Source organism: Pholcus phalangioides, unplaced genomic scaffold, assembly GCF_987345545.1.
Source record: "Pholcus phalangioides strain wild (caught in Gottingen) unplaced genomic scaffold, Ppha-v1.0 ptg000008l_1, whole genome shotgun sequence".
Lineage (NCBI taxonomy): Eukaryota > Metazoa > Arthropoda > Arachnida > Araneae > Pholcidae > Pholcus > Pholcus phalangioides.
Window position 1 is genome coordinate 19,786,952 of NW_028301601.1, and position 22,801 is coordinate 19,809,752.

General features: G+C 32.1%; 1 protein-coding gene across 1 annotated transcript; it reads left to right on the forward strand.

Moving 5' to 3' along the window:
* The first annotated feature begins 2,192 nt into the window (after window positions 1-2,192).
* On the forward strand, window positions 2,193-22,801 carry LOC149083961 (zinc finger Y-chromosomal protein-like). The gene is made up of 4 exons (XM_089235237.1): window positions 2,193-2,485; window positions 5,354-5,514; window positions 7,342-7,569; window positions 21,489-22,801. Exons 1-4 carry the CDS (start codon window positions 2,296-2,298, stop codon window positions 21,717-21,719), a joined length of 810 nt encoding a protein of 269 aa, XP_089091363.1. The 5' UTR covers window positions 2,193-2,295; the 3' UTR covers window positions 21,720-22,801.

Genomic DNA, 22,801 nt, shown 5'->3' on the forward strand with positions numbered 1-22,801 from the left:
TCAATATCTCATGATTTGCTTGATTTGATTTCAGTTGAAGGAAAGAGGTACTACCGGAAGAATAGTTATAATAAGGTGCGTTGCTGCCAGTTTTGTCTTTACAAGACTTTTCAATCAACTCATTTGGAAGATCATATAAGGAATCTCCATGATGAAAAACTCTTTAAGTGTCAGCAGTGTAATGCAGCTTTCAGATTCAACAGCAGTCTCAGAATTCATTTGAAAAAATTCAAATGTGATTTTAAAGCTATTTGATTGTCTTTAAAGTTTTGATTTAACTTTTTATTTTCGATTTTTTTATCATTTCATTCTTTGTGTTTTTTCTTAGTGTGAAAAGCAATAAATATATATGGATGTGCCATTTTGTATTTGAGTTGTTACTTTTGTGTAAATTTGAATTTTATTGTACCCATATTAAAAAAAAAAAACTTTTATCAGCAGAGTGATCAAGAGCTGATTTAGCTGGTCGGACTAAATCCCAGTTTATCAACTATTTGTCAAGAAATTTTGAAGTTTGGTCCTTGTAACATATAATATATTTTGAAAATGTTATTTTTAGATAATCAACTTTTTATTTATTGATTCAATGAAATACAAAATTTTTGGGGCTAAGCTGGCTTGTGAGCCCTGAAAAAAAAAAAAAATGGTAATCATATAATCAAGTAAAAATAGTAAAGGGGAGGGGAGAATCTACTTATAAATGTTGTAAATATTTTGTATACATATATGTAACATTTGTAGTATATATCCTGCATGCGTCGAGTCTAATCAAATCAAAAATGCTTGTGTTTTACATTTTGCTTGAAAACCATCAATCATTTTATAAGATGCTGGTTTTTATACTTCTTCTGTAACTTAATGGTATGGCCGGTATGTAATATTCTACAGCTCATGTCTATGATAGTTAAAAAGTTGAAGCACAGTTTATTTTACTGTAATATTTGTATGCTACAAGTAAATATTCATAAGTAGCATGTTGATGAGAGAGATGATTCATGTTTTTCATTTGACAAGTATTGATTTCAATAAATGCAAATTGATTATTCTATTGTCTCGCATGCTAAAAACCTAAGGCAGTTAATTATATCTTGTGTGTGAAAAAGCTAATGTTTTATTCTATTGATTTAATGTTTAAGAAGTCCCATGCCTTTTAACATAGTGAAAAACAATGTTGTAATACAGAGGGTTCTCAAACTTTTTCCACCTGTGGCACCCCCCCTCTGGCACCTTCCCTAATCAACACTTATTCCAGGCTCCACCTTTGTTAGAGCTGCCGCTCTGCACCACCCCTGACGAAGGTTGGTGACCCACCCGAAGGTGCCGTGGTATCCAGTTTGAGAACCCCCTGCTCTAGTAGAAATATCATTTTCAGGGCTGTTTAAGAAAAACAAATCTTCTTCACTAGTACAAACTCTCCTAGCATTATCATAGATGAGATCTATCACAATTTTGTATTTACCAAGCATATTATTTGCCTAATAATCTTCAAGTCCACAGTCAGCCTGAGTAGTTCTTAACATTTTCACTCAGCTGCACCCTAGTGCATCTTAATTTAGTAACTTATTTTTCATTGATGCCAAATGTTTCATTCAATAAAAACATGTGTATAGTGGCTGATATGATTAACAGTTGATGTGTGAAGCATAATATTTTATTAAGCTGGGAAAAGTCGTTGAAATTATCATATTAAGTGAGGAACTTTAACATTGTCTCTATAGGAGTAATTTTGGTGCCAGAGGATTTCATCCATTTAAGTGGTGGTATCCATTATCCGATTAAGCAAGGCCAACTGTAGTAAAAAAAATGTTGAATCAATGACTCGTGAGATATTATTCAGCTTGCATTTCCAAGATTGTTTTCTCACACCCATACTTAAGTATCACTGGTGAGCATACATTTCATCTTTCTAAAGGAATTTTATCAAAATCTGGCAGAACAAGAGCATGAGAGTAAATTTTTAGAAAATGAGGCAAGCCCCTTCCTCAGGCCTGTATATGGTTTCATGCAGAAGTTAACCTGAAATATGAAATTCTGTTTATATACACAAAAAAAGCCCATTGTATTTTTATTGTATCACTCTAAGAAATTTAAAAAACTAATACAAACTTCTAATTTGAAAAATCACTTGTGAAAACCCCTTGACATTGACTTTTACTCACTGACCACAGTTACATGATACTGTACTCATTTGATTCTAGTTATACAAATATTCCATCTTTAGTTGTTTTTGGTTGTTAGAAGTTTTTTTTTCTTCTTACCAATGTTTTCTGCTTTTTCACAGATTTCTCTCATGAAATGGGTTTTGTGAGCTTGAAAAGGAAAATTCACCAATGCCAATTCTGTGACTATAGCACATTCCAGAAAAGTCATATGAAGAATCACGTGAGGATTCACACTGGTGAAAAACCATTCAAGTGCCAAAAGTGTAGTGCAGCTTTCAAGACTTTATACCACCTAAAAAGGCATCAACTCATACATTTGAACTGATTTTTTTCTTCTTTTTTGATGCGACTGAATGAAATGACTTCATTGACATTAATTCGTTTTCATATTGATTAATCTCTGTATTTACACATGCATGTGATATGAAATACGGTGAACTTCTAAATTACAAAATTTTACAGACCGAAAAAGTTTTGGTTTCCCATTCAAACACATCGGGTTTTATTTTTCAAGAAAATGCTAATAAAAAGGACTCTAGCAATTTTTTTTATCAACAGAATAAATTATAATTATTTAAAATATCATTATTTGCATCGTTTTCCTTTGGGTGAATAACCTTGACTATCTTGCTTGCGGTCCATGCTTTGTGAGTTGTTAAAATAGCACTAAAAACAAATTTACAAGTTATTCTGTAAGTGTGTGTGCTGCTGCATTCACAGCTCAAATTGATTTTGGGTTTCAAATGATCAAAGATCATTCATATGTTTGATTGGGGCAACCTAATAAAATAATTACCTTTATATTGAGAGGCATCATCATCACACCTTACAAACTTATGCGGTCATTGACTTCTCTTGGTGCCATTTGATAATAAACTTATGTGTCACACACACAAAAATGTGACTACTTGATAATACAGAGTGGACAAGAAGTCCTGGACACATTTTAGAAATTAACTAGCTGATACTCGGCGCAGCGACGTTGGCCATCCCATAAAAAATTTATATATGTATAGCTTATTAATTATTTCTTAAACAAAAAAATTTCTGCATAAAGTAAAAAAAATAATTTTAATTAAAAATTTCAGGCAATTGCTTGTAGATACATAATATTTTTTGTTTTTCCATCTGATGTATAGATGTAAAAATTTTTGGTATTACCAACAAGCGATGTAAAGCTGTCCGTGTGAAAAACAGGGCTCAAGTAGGTTGATACCTGCTGTTGCTAATAACTGGCCTTGCACTTTGTTGATTATCATGGCAAAAGCTAAACGAATCAGAATTGTAATCGCTTAAAAGTAAATGGCATTTCTTCAGTGATAATTGATATACGTGGAATAAAGATGTCTTCTCCTTTGGTACATCCAGTCAGAATCATTGCTTCAATGATGTAATTGTGCAATTTCTTCACATAGAGTCGGGTGCCATTGGAGAGTCTCTGTGTCTCCAAATTTCTTAAAAGCGTTATATGTGCTCCGACTTTTAGGTTCAAGTTGTGTGGTGGCACACCCAGAATATGCAAAGAGTTCAGAAATTCTGTAGGATAAAGAACTTTCTGCTCTGTGTCTGTGAGAGTGTCAACTGATTTGTAAGATTTGGAGTCTCCTGGCATAATTTTTAGGATTTTTTTTATTAATCTTGTTCACACCACACTGTCATTTTTCGGTGACAGAATTGCTCTCACAAAGCCACGCATGGTTTCTGTGATTTTGTTGAATGTTTGAGAAGACTTTGTCTGCAAGTTCTTGAACTGAGTTTAAAAATTGGCAAAATCCATTTGGGAACGTAATCAGTCCAGTGCTTGGGTCTACGGGAATTCTTCAGTTGCCAAGTTTGATGAACTGATGTGAAAATGTTCACAGTGTTGAGTCATTTTGCAGTTGAACTTGTATGTTGGTGGATAAAGATAATTTTTTAGCTTTGTGCCAGAGTGTTGATGATTTGAGGCAAGCATTAAGTTCATCAGCTGGCGCTGAACGCGGTACTACAGGCAAAAATCTCCAGCCCACAAAACAACCACTTTTACTTTTACCATGAGCCGCTGCTTTCCTCGCAGATCTTTAAGTGCCATGTTGACAGCTTGTGGGGCCTGTTTGTGAGACATTGCACAATCATCCCAAACTATGAGGCTGCACTCTTGTAGCACTTTTTCTGAGCCTGTTCCCTTGGCAATGTTGCAAACTGGAGATTCATTATGGTTCAAGTCCAGTGGTAATTTGAAGGCGGCATGGGCCATCCGACCTTCATTTAGTAGTGTTGCAGCTATGCCAGAAGAGGCCACTGCTACTGCAATTTTCTTTTGTTGTCTCACCTTTGCCATTGAGATTGTTGTTGTTAGTCGGTTGTGGTCTCTGAGAGAAAAACCTAAAATTTTGCTCTGAAGACGGCAACTAATATTGTTTGTTATGAATGTTTTTATTCAAATAATTTCATAGATAGTTTATACAGAAAATGATTAATCATGTAACATTTTTTTTCATTCATTTCTTCCCAGTCTCTGTATTTAATGTAGTTAACAGCTTGGAGTTGCTTCTCCTAGTAGAAGAGTTTATCACACCGTACATTTATGTTGTACAGAGAAATATCAACAGCGTTTTTGAGACATTTTAAGAGAGCAAAAGCATTTTAAGTAATGCAAAATAGTGATGTTCCTAGAGTTTCTCAGGAAAACAAAATTAGAAAGAAGTTTAAAATTTCAATGAAAGAGATTTTGACTAAGATTTAGTGGTTTCAGTCTAAAAAATTGTTATGGAACAATATATCATAATGAAGGATTTGTTGAATTGTTGAATTTAGCAATAAATGAAAGGCAGTCCCAAATAAGATTTTGTGAAATACAGTCAGACAAGCTTATAACAGGGAGCTCTTTCAGTGATAATGCTTGTTAAATCTGGTCACTCTCTAATCTATTTTCAAGTAAAAAAAAATTAAATTTCAGAAATTAAGTGTTTAATAGTGAGTATAGGCCTACAGTAGATTATATCAATATTTGACGTAAATTTTTCCTTTCACTTTTTTTCTAGTGACTTGATGATTTCTATTTAACTTTGACAATGAAAACTTTGCTTTTGGACATTTTTGCCTCCAATGAATACAACACACTTTGAGCAAGGGCCGAATTAGCCATTTTTTAAAAATTGTAATTGGTCAGTTTATTATCTTCATTTTTTATGATTATTTGCCTTTTTTAGATGTAGTTTTGTTGTTCCTGCACATTGACAGCAAACCCAAAAGGGTTGATAGACCTTTTGTGGAACCATTTGTTCAACAGTCATTCTTTGTCAAGTGCATTATCTCCATCAAAGAGCATTACCTCTATATTATAGCCCCGTTCACATGTGCAAATATTGCGGTAGCATTGGGAGTGCTAGCACCCACTTGACGACTTTTTTTCCTTCGTAAGGGAAGAAATGGAGTGCAGTCATTGGTGAAAATTTTTGAAGCAGGTTTTAAACCAGCTTTTCTATTTCGCATGTGAACAGGACTTATGAGAGCGGTAAAAGAAGCTCAAACAGTTTTGTGGTTTTTCTTGCATTTACTTTTTATTTTATTATAATTTTTTCAAGCTACTGCAAAAATCCTGCTCTCTAAAACCGATAGAATTGCTACATCATCAAAATTGTACTAGAAAAAAAGTGCATCAATATGCTAGCTAAATCCAGACCTACTAAAAGCAGGTCTGAATGTATTGTTATCGAGACATCTATGTACTTTTGTAGTAAGGCTTACTGTGTCATAATTTTTTCTTTAAAATAATAAATGTATATTTTGATACAAGATTTGATTTGTATCAGTAAAGCCATATCATCAATTCCATCATTTCATAAATAAACAGATAGGAATGCTTGTATATTTAATTGCCTGTTTGGAAAATCAATAAATTGTCTTGATATAAAATATGTGCTCAATTTTGTGATTTTCTGCAAAATAAAGTTCAGTTTCTATCAGGGGTGCACACAACCTCTGACCAACAGGAGAAATGCAAAAGCTGTTTGTGAAAAAAAAAAGTATCAATTCACACATATAATAAGTGTAACAATTATGTATGGCTTGTGATGGGTTGTCGGCTGTAGTGTATGTATGCAGGCTGTTTCAAAACTTGTGGCATACACTAGACAAGCATAAATTGCTATAAAATCCATGCCTGGTAGTGCTATGTCACGAACTGACAAGAAACAAGACAGACAGAATGAAAGGACACAGATGAATTTAAAGAAACTGCTTTATTCAACAACTTCAAATTACACAGAGGCATCACTGCAACTGTTCAAAATTGTGGCTGTCAACAGTGACACAGACTTCACAATATAATGACTTATATAATATATATCACAATACAATATAAATATGACATCCATATTTGTTATGGGGCATCTTTTCTCAGTCAACCTCGTTGGGCATCTTGCCTGTTGTGGCCTTGTATTTGTATTTCTAGAATGACTTGATATAATAACCACTGAACATTGGCGAAAACACCAAGCATGTCTCGTATGGTACCAGCAGCTACATAAATCCGGGCAAAGAGGTCTGTCGGCCTTATCTTGATTCGTGAACGCATTCATCTTGCTGGTTATCCTCGGCACAAATGACGATGGCTGCTGTGAAGAGCATATTTATTTTACTCGCTGGGAAGTGCCTTCTAAGCACTTAACCATTTGAGTTCTGAAATAGATTCTGATGCTAACCTGCTCGAGGGTAGCATCAGAGGGTTAAATCGTTAAATAACTACTAATCAAGCTTTTGTGAAATTCTCTCGAAAAAAATCTTTTATCAGTGTGATACCATTATAGATGGTAACACATGTTAAACACTGCGTTATTAGTTTGATAAGGGAAAAATATATGACTTGCATTTGTAGGACACTATTGGGGGAACTAAGGAAAGTGAAGTGAGATCAAAATATTTCATTTTTAATGAATACTGTGCTGCATGTATACATTATTTTAAAAATGATATGTGTTGCTACTTGTGCCCCTTGCTCTGTGAACCAGGAAAAAAAAAATTCATGTAATGATGTGCACACATTAAAAAAAGTAAGAAGCTTATACAAACCAAATTCAGCTATGTTTCTTTTTATTATAAAATTCATTTAATTTGTTTCATTCAGTAAGATCAATTAATTTACTTCTAAGCAAAAAAATCTATTTTGTTGAGTAGCTACTGAATTTATTTTTAATTTCTCATGATTACAGGTTACATGGAGCCATTGCATGTGGGAAAAAAGCATCATCTTTGTCCGTATTGCCCATATAAGACATTCCGTACTACTCATATGAGGGATCATATAAGAGTTCACACTGGTGAAAAGCCCTTCAAGTGTGATCTCTGTAATTCAGCGTTCAGTCAGAATAGTGTTTTGAAACGGCATAAACTAACTCATGAAACTAGTGAATGGATGAATTATTCATGAATGGATAGCTAATTCATGAAGCTTGTGTTGTATTATTAGAGAATTATTCTATTTCCAAATTATGTGCTTGGAACCGATTTCTGTAATTGAACTATCATTCTTTTTTTTTCTTTCTTTAATTTGAACCAATTTTTCCAGAAGGTATTGGAAAAACTTGAAAAATTCATGATGGGTTGTGATATCATGACAGTATCTCATGGCAGTTTTTTTCCCTTTCAGTTTGCTTTACAAAGATTTTTTTCATCATAATGAATAAAAATCATTCTTAAACATTAAACTAATTCCATGCCTATTACTTTGCTCCATATTCTACATTTACAGGATTAATTTAATTAATGTATAGTATCTGATTTTTGGAGTCTAGCTGTGAAAGTTACTGTGGAGGATTATTTTTTGAGTGTCTGTTGTGTGAGGAATCTTGTTTATGCATTTTAGACAAACACATTATTTTGGGGGAGTCAAGGTAACCAAAGTAGTCAGTCTAAAAATCGTTGAGGCTAAAAACATTAAAAAAGTAAATAACCATTGTTAAGTAATAAATGTATTTCCACACTGTTGAAAGTACATTCTTTCAAAACTGTGGCTACTAAAGTTAACATTCTGGTTTGTTTAAAGCAAAAACTTGCTTTGTTGAAGTTTCAAATTCCTATCATTCAAGGCAGGTCTTGTTTTGCACATGAATATATGTGAAATGCTGCAAAGAAAGGTGAATTGTTATGTTACACATGTATCAAAAATTGCATGTATTGGCTAAGCTTTTCCAAAATTCAAGTTGCTGCTTTAACAGTGTTTGTGTAAAAATATTTTAATTCTTGTATAAAGTTTTGGTTATTATCATAATTTTTGTTTCTTACTTTTGACTGAAGGTTGAACTCCTGTGAAGACAATGAACCAAATATCAGGGTTGTATAATAGCATAGTTGCCAGCAATATTCCCCCTTTAGAACATTCTGCCGAAGAAAGCATGTCATATATGCAAAAGGGAAAATTGGGATTTTTTCAGGGTTACCATATGACCTGTTTTCCTCTGGACCTTCCTGTATTTTCCCGTAATTTTGACCCTCTTGACTTTTTGATGTGAGTACGCCTTTTAAATCACCTGACAATAATGATAGTATTCACAAAACGTTTGCTTGAAAAAATTGTGAAAACTACTTCAAACGCTCATATCTCAGAAAGTACTCAGAAAGTCAAAAGCAACAATATCGTCAGATGCACACTGCCAAGGTACATTCAATAGTATCATTTCGGTTTCAATATCTCTTTCTATCTAAGCACCGTGCCTGCTGCTCAGATTTATAACATAGTTTTTTGCTATATCTCAAGCAGTTCACAATGAAAATAACACTAGTATTGTTTGTTAGCTATTCCAAAGACAAAGCTGATGATAATTAATGCTAATTTAATGCCTACCATGCGATTCAAGGCACAAAAACACAAAAAACATTTACGTCAAAGCTTACTGCCATGTCTTATGGCACAGCCTATCCCAATTTTTTTAAATAAAAATTGTCCCATTTCTTTCTTTTTTCAGCAAAGCCTATTTAAATTTTTATTCTTTGTTGAAATCAAGCTGGTCATTATGACTATGAATATTTGTCATGCTTATTTTTTTTTTTTTCGTGTTTGTGGAATTAGTTTTAATCCACTGTGATTTGCAGTAGCACGTCATTCCACACCATTGGAGATTTTTATTTTCATTTATTTTTTTTTTTAAGTTTTTAGCAACAATTGGGAATATTTTAATAATTTTAACATTGGAAAAAATTTTCTTGATTAAACATGATCATTTTGAGAACTGTGGGATTTTCTTTAAGGACTTTTATTTTTTGCAAAGCATAATTAGAGAATTTTTTGGGGTTTTCCTAGAAAGATACAAAAAATCTGAAGAATCGTTTTCGACTGGAAGATTTTGACAAGGCTAAAAAATTGGAAGGCTTCCAGGTAAATTTGAAGCATTTGCTTCTATGGTTAAGTATTCAAAACTAAAACATATGGATGGTAATAAAATCGATCCTAAGGAAAATTAGAAGAAAGTGCAGATTATTTTCTGTTGAAAACAATGTTTGAATTTTTGATTCGGGTCAATATTATATAACTATCTTGCTGAGACTTCACTTTAAGGAGCTGTATGTTGATGCCAGCTGTTGAACCTTTCATTTTGCATATTGTTTTGTGTAAGTTGTCTGTAATTTTCTGAAAATGTTCATTTATGCTCATGTAATTTTTTTTAATACTTATTAATTGTGTTTTTATGTTTTGGGAAATGTTTGTTTTTGAAAAAAAAAACAAAAAAACAAACAATACTACCAAGTTTTCTTTTTCAGAACAAAGTTGTGAGCTGTTACGTAATCCCATGAAACAACTATCCTGTCCTTATTGTCAATACATGACGATTCATCACACCAATTTGAAAAACCATGTGAGGAGGCATACTGGAGAGAAACCATTCAAGTGTGGCTATTGTGGGAAATCATTCAACCAGAACAGTAATCGTAAAAAACATGAATTAACACATATCACGGGTGACTTTTTCTGAACATTTTATGTGTGTGTGTGCACTTTTTAATACTAGCAATGTACTGAGTATGATTATATGCATTTTGAAAAAAATTGTAAAAAAATGTATAATTTTAATACAAAATATAAATGTGTTTCCATTTGCTACAGCAGATACATGTAAAAAAGAAATAAAATGTTTTTGGTCATTCGAATTTGAACATTGTTTCATAATGTGAAAAAACATGATTGAATAGAAACATAAATGAATACTAGATGCTAAATGCTGAACAAATCATTTGAGAGGTCAGTTTAAAAAAATAACTTCACAAACACATAATTATTAAACTTTTGATTACTTCTTCATAAAATGCTTGCAATAATTTTTCCTTATATATCATATGCATTTAAATCTGGCTTTTTTTCCAAAATCCAGCCAGTTTTGTTATTCATTCTTGTTAGATTCTGTGACAGTTTCAAGAAAAAATATGAGTTTTCTCGTCTGAGAAATAAGGTATGTGTTAGGTTATGAAGTAAAAGAAATCAAAGTAAATATTTTATTTTCTCTCTTAAATTTGTTTTTTTTTAATTTGATCAATTATTCAGTTTTAGTTGGTCAGTATTACATGAAATTTTATCCCTTTTTTAAAATTTTTAAAGACAGCAATGACATATTTTAATTTTTGAAGATAAATCCTATTAACTTGTGCAAAAAAGTTTCAACTGTGTATGTTTTCTGGACAGGTCATACATTCTCTTGGGAATATGTGAGGATCATTTTAGAAAAAAGTTTTTTTAGAAGAAATATGTAACTGATCACAGGTTTTGTTGGTTGTCTTATGAATGAAGGTTTTTTTGAGTTGCTGAGTTCTCATAGGTTGGATTTGCACTCACAAACACTTGGTTTTTATGCAATGTATGTGAACTTATGTGTTTTTCACAATGTGCTTTCCATAAGAACCTAGAATCGTAAAACGTCAAGAAATATAGGTACAGCAAAAAATAATTTATTTTTAAAAATATCTTCCCTCAGACAATATGCTATGGTTTAATCATTCAATCCACTTTTCAAAGTGAGTGAGAAGGCTTTTTATGGTAGCTGCCTCAGTGAATCGTACACAACTGAAATTTCTACTCACTCACAGCACTTTATTGATGTGTTATCACAAACTTTTCAAAACAGACATAATACGTAAATGCACTATTGAAATCATGCTACAACCCCCTTACAGTCCGGATCTTGCACCCATGCAAGTTTTTTTTGATTATTACGTGCAAGATTTCTGGCTGCTTCCTACGCTGAGGAAGAAGCTCTGTGAGAGAATTATTAGTTATTTTATCTGTATAGGGTTCACTGAGACGGCTTCCAGATAAAGCTTTCTCTACTTGTGCTTTGAAAAGTGGATTGAGAGACTAAATCATAGCATGTGGTCTGAGAGGGAAGACATTTTTAAAGGAAATAAATTATTTTTAGTTGTACCCATATTTCTTGATTTTTTTTATTTTACTCAAGTTCTTATGAAACATAAATTATAAAAGAAGTATAATTCAGTAAAAATCTGATATAATGATATTAATCTCTGGTTCCAGTGCACTTTTCATAGCATTAATTTAATTAGTATTATAAATTCATTCATTATATTGACATTACATATTACCTTATCGTCCTTCCAAAATGATAATTATTTTTTGTTTAATTTCGTTTTCATAAAAAAGTAAAAAGTTATGCAATAGAAACATTTCTCCCAGAATTTTAAAGGTATTGTCTATTTAGTAAAATTTAATTACTTTTCTATTTCATGATACTATGGACATTTGTGTAAATTGGGTAGTTGTCAATTTATAATATTCTATTGTACAACAATAGTAAAAGATGAAAGTTAACTTTGTATAAAACAGTTTCTAGCATAAAATTCAATGAGACTATTATACCACTATTTTTGAGTGTTGACGATCATGATGATTATTTCATCTAGTGGATTCTCACATTGATCAATGAATGGTCGATACACATTAATACATTCTTTTGAATATATTTTGTTATAATTTCAATTAAGGTTTTTCCTCATCTGAAGTAGTTGAAATATAATGACTAACAAATTTTAATATAGTGTTTTATTTTCCCTAAATCTGTTAAAATTAATTTTAAATTTAATTCCGAAAAGCAGATAATATCTTTCACTATATATATCTATATATATATCACTATATATATATATCTTTTGATTTATTTCCAGTTTTCATTCAAAAATTAATGTTTTTATATCTGTTTCTCTACGTATCATGTAAAATATTACCATGACAAAAGCATCATTGTCATCTTTTTCAATTATTTAATCAATTTCATTATTTTAAAATTTTCATTTAGCTATACTTTTGTTAGCAATAGCATAGTAATCGATGAATGTATTCATGAAGTTGCCAATATAAATATTGATTTCATTAAAATTATTCTTCCTTGTTTTTAAATATCTGTTAATTAGTTTGAATACTTGTTGAATCAAATGAACAATAGAATATCTTTATTTCTATTTTTACAAGCTTAAATACATTATTATTTAATGCTATAACACTGTTATGCTCTTTATTCAGGTCAAAGCATGCTACATGATCCTCAGGTTGGTAAAGTGCTGTTGTGCCCTTATTGTCCATATGGAACAATCCATGGTACACATCTGAAATGCCATATAAGGAAGCATACAGGAGAAAAACCATTTGGATGTCGCTATTGCGGGAGATATTTTACTCAGAACTGTAATCGCAAGAAACATGAGTTGACACATCTTTCTGACTTTTGCTAAGTAATTTTGTTTCAATGTGTTTTTGAGGAGTGTTTTTCTGCAGCACATAAAAAATGCTACAATTTCCCATCTTCTTGACTTCCTAGAACACAACAAAGACTTAGTGATAAGATTAACAGCCTACTTGCTAGACAGTGGTACATTGACCCCCACTCCCAGTGAACACAATGCCCTTTATAAGAGTGGCATATTACAAGCCATTTTTGTGATGTTTCAGATTTTTTTTACCTTTATTTGACTTAGAAATGAAAATTAATAAATTTGTTGTTATATCTCGGAAGTTTCTTTTCAAAGCCGTCTTCCTCTTAATTAATCCTTTTATAAACAAAATGATTTTTTTTTAATGATATTGGTTTTATTTTTGTTATTGAATGGTTGTATCTTTTTCCCTTGATCTCTCACAGAGGAAGTTACGGATCACTGGAAACAGAACGAAAAGAGACATCCGTGTCCATATTGTTCTTATTCGAGTATCAGATTGACAGATGTAAAAAGACATATGAGATGTCACACCGGAGAGAAACCATTTGCATGCCGCTATTGTGGAAAATTATTCACTCAAAGTTCTAATTGCAAGAAGCATGAAATCACACATTTATCTACTTTTTAACTGATTAAATTATACTTTTGGGTCATGAAGAGATTTCAGATTCGTTTTTATCATGTAACTTCATTTTCCTATGCGGTAAAATCACTTTACAAAGATTTCTTTATGAATATTTTGTTTGTTTCTTTGTGCTTGCTATAATGTAGTCATAGCATATATATTTATCACATTTTCTTGTAGAATCTTGTTTTAAAATTAAATTTTGTGTCCTACTTACTCATCAAAGTCTTATGCTATTAATTCACAAAAAATTATTTTACATTTTCAAAAGATATATTTCAGATTTAAATAAACAATAAAACCTAAACATCAGGAAGTATCAGATTTGTGAGAAATAGGAGTTCTTCAATATACAGTCGAACCCTGTTGTAGCCCATCCCCCCTCCCATTATAGTGCCAACCCCACTTAGTGCAGGAACTAATTTTTAGTGCACAAATCTTCCATATAGAGATTATAATGTAAAAACCTCATTTTAGCTCCAAATTGTTATTAAACGCCAACTATTGTTTGGATCTATACAAAGTCTATCTGTCATTTTCAGAGAATTTCTACATTTCTCCTCCCATCATTTTGCTTTTTTTTCTTCAGAAGGAGTTGAGATTCCACTGTTATTATCTGTCAACACAACAACAGTTTAGAGCAAATGACTTGAAAAATAAAGAATGAGGTGGTCACAGGAAAGCACATTTGTCACAAATATTTGAATAAAAATAGAAATCTTAAAGCAAAACAATTCAAAGAAACAGATTTATTGAGAGAATTTATTCAATTGAGAGATTTATTAAAGGAAAGTGTATGATGAGCCTATTGCACCAGTTTGTTCAATGTTGCTAAGGTGATAAGTTTTTCGACAGTGTGTTTTTTTACATGCTGGTCATTATATTTCAAGTGGGCGTGGGTTATTATTAACAGGGCTACAACTAGATGCTTGGTCAGCTAGGACAAGTGCACATTTTAACTTGCCCTTGTAATGTTGAAAGAGAGGTTAATGGATGAAATTTGCACTCCCTTCTGCCGCCTGCCCTCCCTCCATCCAGTTGTGGCCCCCAGTCATCAAGAGAGAAATCATCTCCCCTGATTTTTTCCATTCAAAGCATATCAAATGAGTTGTTCCTTCAATATCTGAAAAACAAGATTTTTTTTGTTATAAAACCAATGGGGATTAAAAGCAAAAATTCTACCATTACTTCTCTTTTTTTGTAATTTTGTTTTTGTACGTATAAAAAATATTGCTAAATTTATGCAGAAGTACAATAATTTCAGTGATAAGTGTATGTTTCTGTCAAGTTTTATGTACAGAAATATTTATATAAATAATTTGCAGTGTTCACAGTTTTACCAATTTTCTCAACTTTAAATTGAATGCTTATAAAATTGGTTATTTTATATTTCATGGAGTAACACTACTAAGATATTGAGACATAGTAGTTCTTAATAAATGTGTTAATTTATGTAATGGTGTTTCTCTGAAGCACTATTCCAACCATGATCCGATCTAAGGTCAAAATTCTTTGGGACGGATGGTGGTCTTAAATCAGGGTTCGACTATACTTATGTGTTTATTGAAGATTTATGCATCAAAATTACAAAGTACTAAATTCAGGAAATATTTTAAAAACTAGGTTTTGTTTTTTTGTTTTATATAATTATTTTTTAAGAAAGTAGGTTTCCCCCTAATGTATTAAAAGTCATATTATGCATAGTTTTACTCATTCATATACAAGGTGCACTCAAAAAGTTTTGTGAATGGTTTCAGAAAATGGAAGATACAAACAAAATACCTTTTTTGGCTTTCAAAGTAGTCTGCATTACCTACATTACACGTTTGAGAATGGTTGTAAGACTGGTGAAAACTTTCAGCGAAAGCTTTCTTTGCAATCGCTTGAAGTAACGATGTCGCTCTTGCTTGAATGTCTGGTACATGTCTACTAAGTATAGGCCTTTCATGACTTCCTTGAGCTAGGGTAACAAAAAGAAGTCTGCAGGGTCCTTGCTAATCGCTTAATTCATCAGCTATCATTATTGAAGTCAACCACCGATCATCCACAAGCATCTGTTGTACTTGTTTGATGATCTCTGGTGTTTTGCTTGTTAATGGTCGACTCGAACGCAGCTCATTATCAACAGTTTTTTTTCCATCACGGAAGTGTTATATTGTCCTACTTTCCCTACCAAATCCTATCAACAAAATTCATGTAATTGATTTTAATTGAGGAGAGAATCATAGATATATTTTGCAAATAAAATACAAATGTAGTAAATTGCAATTAATGACTCTTCCCAAGCAGAAATTGTATCATTTCTCAAGTTATTTGGGAGGGGGTTGTATGTAGACCATTTGGTTTATTAATTTTTTGTTTATTGGGGGGTTCAAAAAATGGAGTAGTCATTAAAAACTTAATTAAAACCAAAAAATAATTTTGGTATTTACTACTTCATTTTCTTGGACACTAACTTTCATCATTCAAAATTATGATGCACATTTTGTGTATAGGAGAAGCAACAGTTTGCATAACAAAGCAGTTGGATATATAGGCCTATTCTAAGTTTGGTAATTCTGATGCTACCCAATAGCATTCAATTGTCTTCTGTATTTTTATGGCATGCGTAGGCATAAACAATATTTACAATGCTCAGCGAAGAGCTAGAAATGATAGTGCTTCATTTATCAAAAACGATTACACTGCCATTGAACAGTAAAATTTGTACAAACAGATTTCTTTTAAAAAAAAAGATGGACAATGAAATAAAACCATCTGGCTCACATTGACTTATTTAAATTGGATCTTGTAACTTACACATTTTTCACTGTGCTTTTGAAAATGGTCTTGAAAGAGTGCCATTCTTAAAAAACTTACATGTCTTCATAATTTGCTGTGTATTGTGGAAAATAGAGTTGACAGACTGGATTGTGGATGACTCCAAAAAATAATGTAGTATATATTGTGAGGAGAGACAAAAAAGAGTTATCTGTAGTTGCTAATGCATTGTTTTGGCCAAAAAATTTTTTTGTTACCATCATTTCTGTCATTTTGTTTTGGTTCAATTCAATCTTACAAGATACTGAAATAGTGCTATGAAAAAAAATTTACTTTTAAAATTAAAAGAAAAAGTTTTTTACACAAGGCTATGATTATGTTGTTTTAGGGGAAGGGGGGACCCCCCATCCTACTTTTTCAAATTTTTTGAGAGAGTCCTGTTCACTGCTTCTGTTCTGTACACTTTTGTCAATATCTTATAGGTCTCCATTACAGTTTTCCCCATTTTGTAGAAAAACTTTATATTTATCTGTTGTTCCATTGCATCGTGACATGAAATTTCACACTGAATGTGTTGTTCTGTCGGTTGCAACGGGCAGCTGTGCTTCAGCTTTGTGTTTTCGATACTAAGGGGGCGATTCCTTACATGTCTCTCAAAGCGCATGTGTGGGTGCACGTTTCTAACCCGAGTTCTTCAAATATTGAACCATACATCAAACATTTTAAGCGCACCTTGTATTATAGTACAACTATTTGTAGTGGTGATTATAAAACTGATTTACAGCTTTTATTTTCAATTCAAAAAGAATATTCAAAATCTTGAGCCGAAGTCAGTTTTATTCCCCTATAGTTTTTAGAAATCTTAACCTACTTTTGTTGTTTTTTTTTTCGTTATATATTATACTCTTCTTGAACGGCATAAGTTATAATTGATTTTTGGGAAAACTTCATATAATTTATCACATTCCTATTTTTAAGAAAGAAATCTTTTGTACACATTTTTTTTTCATTTAGTGCAGAAATTATATAATTTATTACCACTGGCATTACAGAACACATATGTGGCACTTAAAAAAATATGATTATAATTATTTATGTTAATAAACAATGCAATTTCTCATTTTGGTATTTTGGAGGAGCAAGAATGTATAATTTTATATTCAGAAAACATATTATTTTAATACAATTTAAGTATTTTAATCTTGTTTCTGTTGTTTTAAATATTTGTCGAGAATTGGCCAGTTCGAGAATTGGCCAACTTCAGCCTCATGACTAGATCAGAAAATGTGTTAAAACCAGAATAGCATCATTGGATTTGTCTCGGAAATGCCTATCAGGCGATAGCATTGTCTTCTATTTGTATTGCGAACTTCTCGATATGCAGTATAGAGTAAAACGATTCCATTATGATAGCGAGTTTTTTATTTAACCAGATTATATATAGAGAGAGAAGTTTTGTTTATATATTTTGTGTTTTTTATCTGTTACAAATTTTTTCTTGTTTGTGTTGTATATTTTATTGTGTCCTTTTTTTGACATCCCTAAAAAAGTTGATTCTTTTTATCACCTGTACAGACATTTATTTATATATCATATAGATGGTGATGTGTTTTTCGAAAATTTGTTTTGATTTTTTTTCTGTCAATCAAATAAAGTTGATTTGATTTGAATTTATTTGTCAACTACCTGTATAAAAGAAAGCTGACATTATACATCTGCTATTTCGTATGTTATTTGAATGCTCACGCTTTAGTTTTAATATGAATAATTGAGAAGACTTTAATTGAAAAAGGCGGTAAGTGACTTTTTTTTTTCTTTCAAAAAGTTGCCTTTTCCTGTAAAAAAACAATGCAAGTTCCGATGACAATGCAACGAAATAATGCTGAAAGTTTCCTGACGATTTGTTAGTTTGTTGTATGCATTTAGAAAAGTCCTCTCCACTTGTCAATACAACATTCATTGAAAGACTGGTTATTTGTGGAGATGAAGATTACAAGGAAGAAAATTCATCACTGCCCCCATGGGGACTCGAACCCCAGTCTCTCGCTTGCCGGACGAGTGCTCTACCATCTAAGCTATGGAAGCAGATAGAATATTTCAACCTTGGAGCGTATATATGTGTTGGAAGGCTTGAAGTTGAAGGGACTTTTCTGAATGCATGGTTGGCCATCTGGTTGGCGTATGCCATTCACAAGCTATTAGTTGATTGTTGACGCCATCCATGTACGGTGCCTTTCAACACATATATACGCTCCAAGGTTGAAATATTCTATCTGCTTCCATAGCTTAGATTGTAGAGCACTCATCCGGCAAGCGAGAGAGACCGGGGTTCTAGTCCCGGTGGGGTGGGGGGGGGGCAGTGATGAATTTTCTTCCTTGTAATCTTCATCTCCACAAATAACCAGTCTTTCAATGAATCTTGTAGTTTGTTGTAGTTCCCACTAGGTAATGTTTGATGTATCTCCCTGCATTACTTTCTTAAAAAGGCTGAGAGCGGCATTTCTCTTATAACCTGGTAGCACCTCACGCCTTCTGTTTTGTTTACATTCACTGTTCGGCTAATAATCAAGGTGTGTCTTTTATTATTATGTCTCCTAAATGGAAAAGTGGAGAAGGGAGATAAGAACAAGTGGGCAAAAATATGAATTGGCGAAGAAGAAGAATACTTCAAGCAAGCAGCTTCTGTCGCGATCGGTAAGTTTGTTGTTTTTACCGGTGCTGACATTTATACTTTCCTGGTGATATATACATAGTTTTTTGTAGTAATTATGTTATGGAAAATTTTGCAATCTGTGAACTTTGTTTAGTGTAACACTTTATTATATACTTCTTTGCTTCTTACTTTATTTGGTGACTTGCATGTGTGTTTACTGTTTCAGATTGATTGCAAGTGTCATTACCCGTGTGAGGCTGTCTGTCATGACCAACAGATGAAGCTTTTTACTGAATATTGCAAAATGAAAGACTACGCTTCCCCAACGACTTCCCTTTTGGGACTATTTAACGTAGCTGCTATCATTCGTTGTTGGCATGGAAAGTATCAAATCCTAATCAAAGCAGAAGGCAATGTTCATTTGCATGCTCATTACCTACTGCTGAAAGGAAAATAATTTGTGTCTGCCAGAAAACATTCTCCAATATGTTAAAGCTCCAATATGTTCCAATTTCTCCAATATGTTCTTCGCTAAGTGCAAAGAGGTTTCAAGTTCTGAATAACAAGAAAAAGATGGGTGAATGTGTTTCTAAGGAAACAAGAGGTAATAAACTCTGTCAATAGAAAATATTCTGCAAAGATTGAAAAAGCATTGTTGATGTAAACTTGATAGCTCAGGATATCAGTCACTACTCTTGTAATGAGACTTCAAGAAATATATACCTGCACGATTTGAATTACCACAGTTTATTTCTGGCGCTTAAGGAACTGCATCCCAACACTGATGTTTCATACAAATACTACAGAAAGGTATTTGTTGAGCATTTCTCGAATCTTTGTTTTCGTGCACCACGATCGGACACTTACCATACCTGCTATCTAATGGCTGCACAATTAAAAGTGGAAAAATGAGAGTGCATTGAAATATTGGAATATTATTTCAATGCATTCTCATTATATGGAAGAAGATTACCAGGTGTCTGTTTTGCCTGGCAGTGATACCACAACGTGTTCAATGGACTTGCAGTAAACATTCACGAATGTTTTGTTTGAGATAGCTACCAAATTTGAATTTTTCGATTCATGTTGGGGATAATAACGCAGGTTTCATTCACCTCTGGCTTGAGAGAATGGCTGGCCGTGGAGGGAATGAAATAGCTTCATTCGTCCTAAAAACACTGACTTTGGAAATTCAATGAAAAAAGCTGATTGAGTGATAATTGTTGTGGACAAAACAAGAACAAAATGATAGTGTTCTTTTAGATTTATCTAGTTGCAAGGGGTTATTTTATGGAAATTTTAATCAAAAGTTCCTAGTTTCCGGTCACTCCTTCTTTAGCTATGACCCGTTAATTGAAAAGCTTAAAAAAACAAACAAATGCATTATGCAAAGAGATTTGGTTGAGATGATTATTCATTCCAGGCCTACACACCCATATCAAGTCACGGCCATGAACAACATGGATTTTTACGACTTTTCAAAGAGGCAGCTGGAAGTTTCATTAATTCTACCAAACTTCTAAAGTATCTATAGTTCTCAATGGATTCAAATGACTGCTGACAACCTTGAGTTGATGAAAACGAACGCTTTGTTGAACAGTTTGGAATCGTGGCAAATGTGTAAGGTCCTGAAGAAGGTAGTAACTGTTGAAAAAAATAAAATCTATGACATTACCACAGCTGGAACTCGCTAATCATATGTCTGAAGAAAAGAAGAAAGATCTTGAGCAAATGCTTCCGTACTTGGAATCAGATGAACAGTGCCATTTTTTTATTTTTTATTTTGCTAACATCATAAGAGGATGAAACACTTGATTAACTTTCAAAAATGTTTCTACAATTTCACTTACAACCTTTCTGAAGAAAACAGCAAGTGAACTTTCATTCTTTCAATTTTTTTGATGTCCTAATATTTTTTCCTCACTTTGCTATCTTTTTTTTAGTCATACATGTTTTCCAAGTTGTGTCAACTACAAATTGTAATTTTTTAAGTGTCTGAAATAAACTGCATTCTTGCAAGTTTTTACATTAATTTTCCTTGGAATTTACATTTTGGCACTCACAGCTTTTTTAATTCCAATCTTCACTTATATGAATTATGTTATTCATTGCATGATTCATAATTATTCTGAAATATGTGTCATAAAGTAATATAGTTTGTATCATCTAGTAATACAATCAACGCTCGATATAATGACTCCATTTGTCCCATCGAAAATAGACATTATATTGGTAGGGTTGTTATATCGAACCTAAAACATAAATGATAGCCTTCTATGAAAACATTTGGGACTTATCCTACCGGTCGTTGTAATGGAATGGTTGCCATTATGTGGTGTCATTATAACAAGTTTTGACTGTATAATCAAGTTTTATTATTTTGATTTAATACATTTGGTTTCAAAAATGAATAATAGATCTTCAAAAATAGTTTTGCATCTTTCTCGAAGAAAGAAAATTAAGTCATCAATGAATTTAATGACATAAATGTTGACTTTTTGTTTGTGTTTATTAATTGCTATATTTGTTTAAATTAAAATTTTCTGACAAACACAGAAGACTACATTTTTCATTTTGTTATTACTTAATGCTATAATGCTGCTACATTCTCTGTCCAGGTCAAAACATATTGCATAATCGCAAGGCTGAGAAAATGTTTTGGTGCCCTTACTGCCGATATGGAACTATTTATTCAACACATCTAAAAAGTCATATAAGGAAGCATACAGGAGAAAAACCATTCATATGTCAATATTGTGGAAAATCATTTAGCCAAAACTGTAATCGCAAGAAACATGAACTGAATCATTTTTCTCATTTTAACTGATTGCTGTTTGTATTTATTTTTTTCCCGAGAGGAAAGTTGGAGATTTTTTAATTTTTACCTTGAAATGAATCTTGAGTTTTTGAGAAAAAAAATCAATAAATTAATTTTCAATTAACACCAGTGCTCTGTGCTTTTGTTGCATTTATATTTCTGATTAGTCGTCAAAAAAAAGTGTGTTCCGTTATTTTGTTTTGTATCTTCATAATTTTCATATAAAAAAAAGTGTCAAATATTTATAGCTCTTCTTCTCTCTCACAGAGGAATTTCATACTGATCGGTGGCAACCAAAAGAGAAGAAACATTATTGTCCATACTGTCCTTATTCTGCTATTAGATCGACTGATGTAGAAAAGCATAAAAGATTGCATACAGGAGAAAAACCATTCAGTTGCCGTTATTGTGGAAAATTATTTGCTCAAAACTCCAATCGCAAGAAACATGAAATTACTCACTTATCCAATTTCAACTGATTTATTAGTGTTTGCATATTCAGTCTTATCCTATAGTGTTTAATGTTCCCGAAGTAATGATTAGTGAAGACTATATAAAGGGCTACATTTTGTAGGACTATATTTCATTAGTTTCTCTTGTTGTTGTCATTTTCAGATGTTTTTTTATTGTATATTTAGCTGGAAATTAATTATAATAGTACAATTCATGACTATTCTGAATAACATTATACAATTTAATGTTAGTTTACATATTAATTTCTCTAAAAAAATGTATTCAGTGTAGGTAAAAGTCAATAAGAAATCAAGTTTTTTTTTCTAGGGATGTAAATCGATTAAGGTTTTTAAGTGATTGATTGAAAGTTTTAATTGATTGATTAATTGATGAAATCTCAATTTCTAATCATTTATTTTAATAAGTTTTAATAATCGTTTTTTTAACAAACGAATGAGAATGAATACACATGATTGTCATCATGATGTAAATTAATAATTGTTATGAATGTATTTTTTATATGCATTATTATTTAATGCTGTAATGGTTACCACATTTTTTATGATGCAGGTCAAAGTGTATTGCATAATCGCAGGGCTGAGAAGAAGTTTTGGTGCTCTTATTGCTCATATACAACA

Bases quoted from the DNA above. Each gene is read 5' to 3' on its own strand.
- LOC149083961 (XM_089235237.1), top strand. From the start codon at position 2,296: ATGGGTTTTGTGAGCTTGAAAAGGAAAATTCACCAATGCCAATTCTGT. The intron at 2,486-5,353 runs GATTTTTTTCTT...TGCCTTTTTTAG, and splicing joins TCAACTCATACATTTGAACT to ATGTAGTTTTGTTGTTCCTG. The intron at 5,515-7,341 runs GTAGCATTGGGA...TATTTTTAATTT, and splicing joins TCACATGTGCAAATATTGCG to CTCATGATTACAGGTTACAT.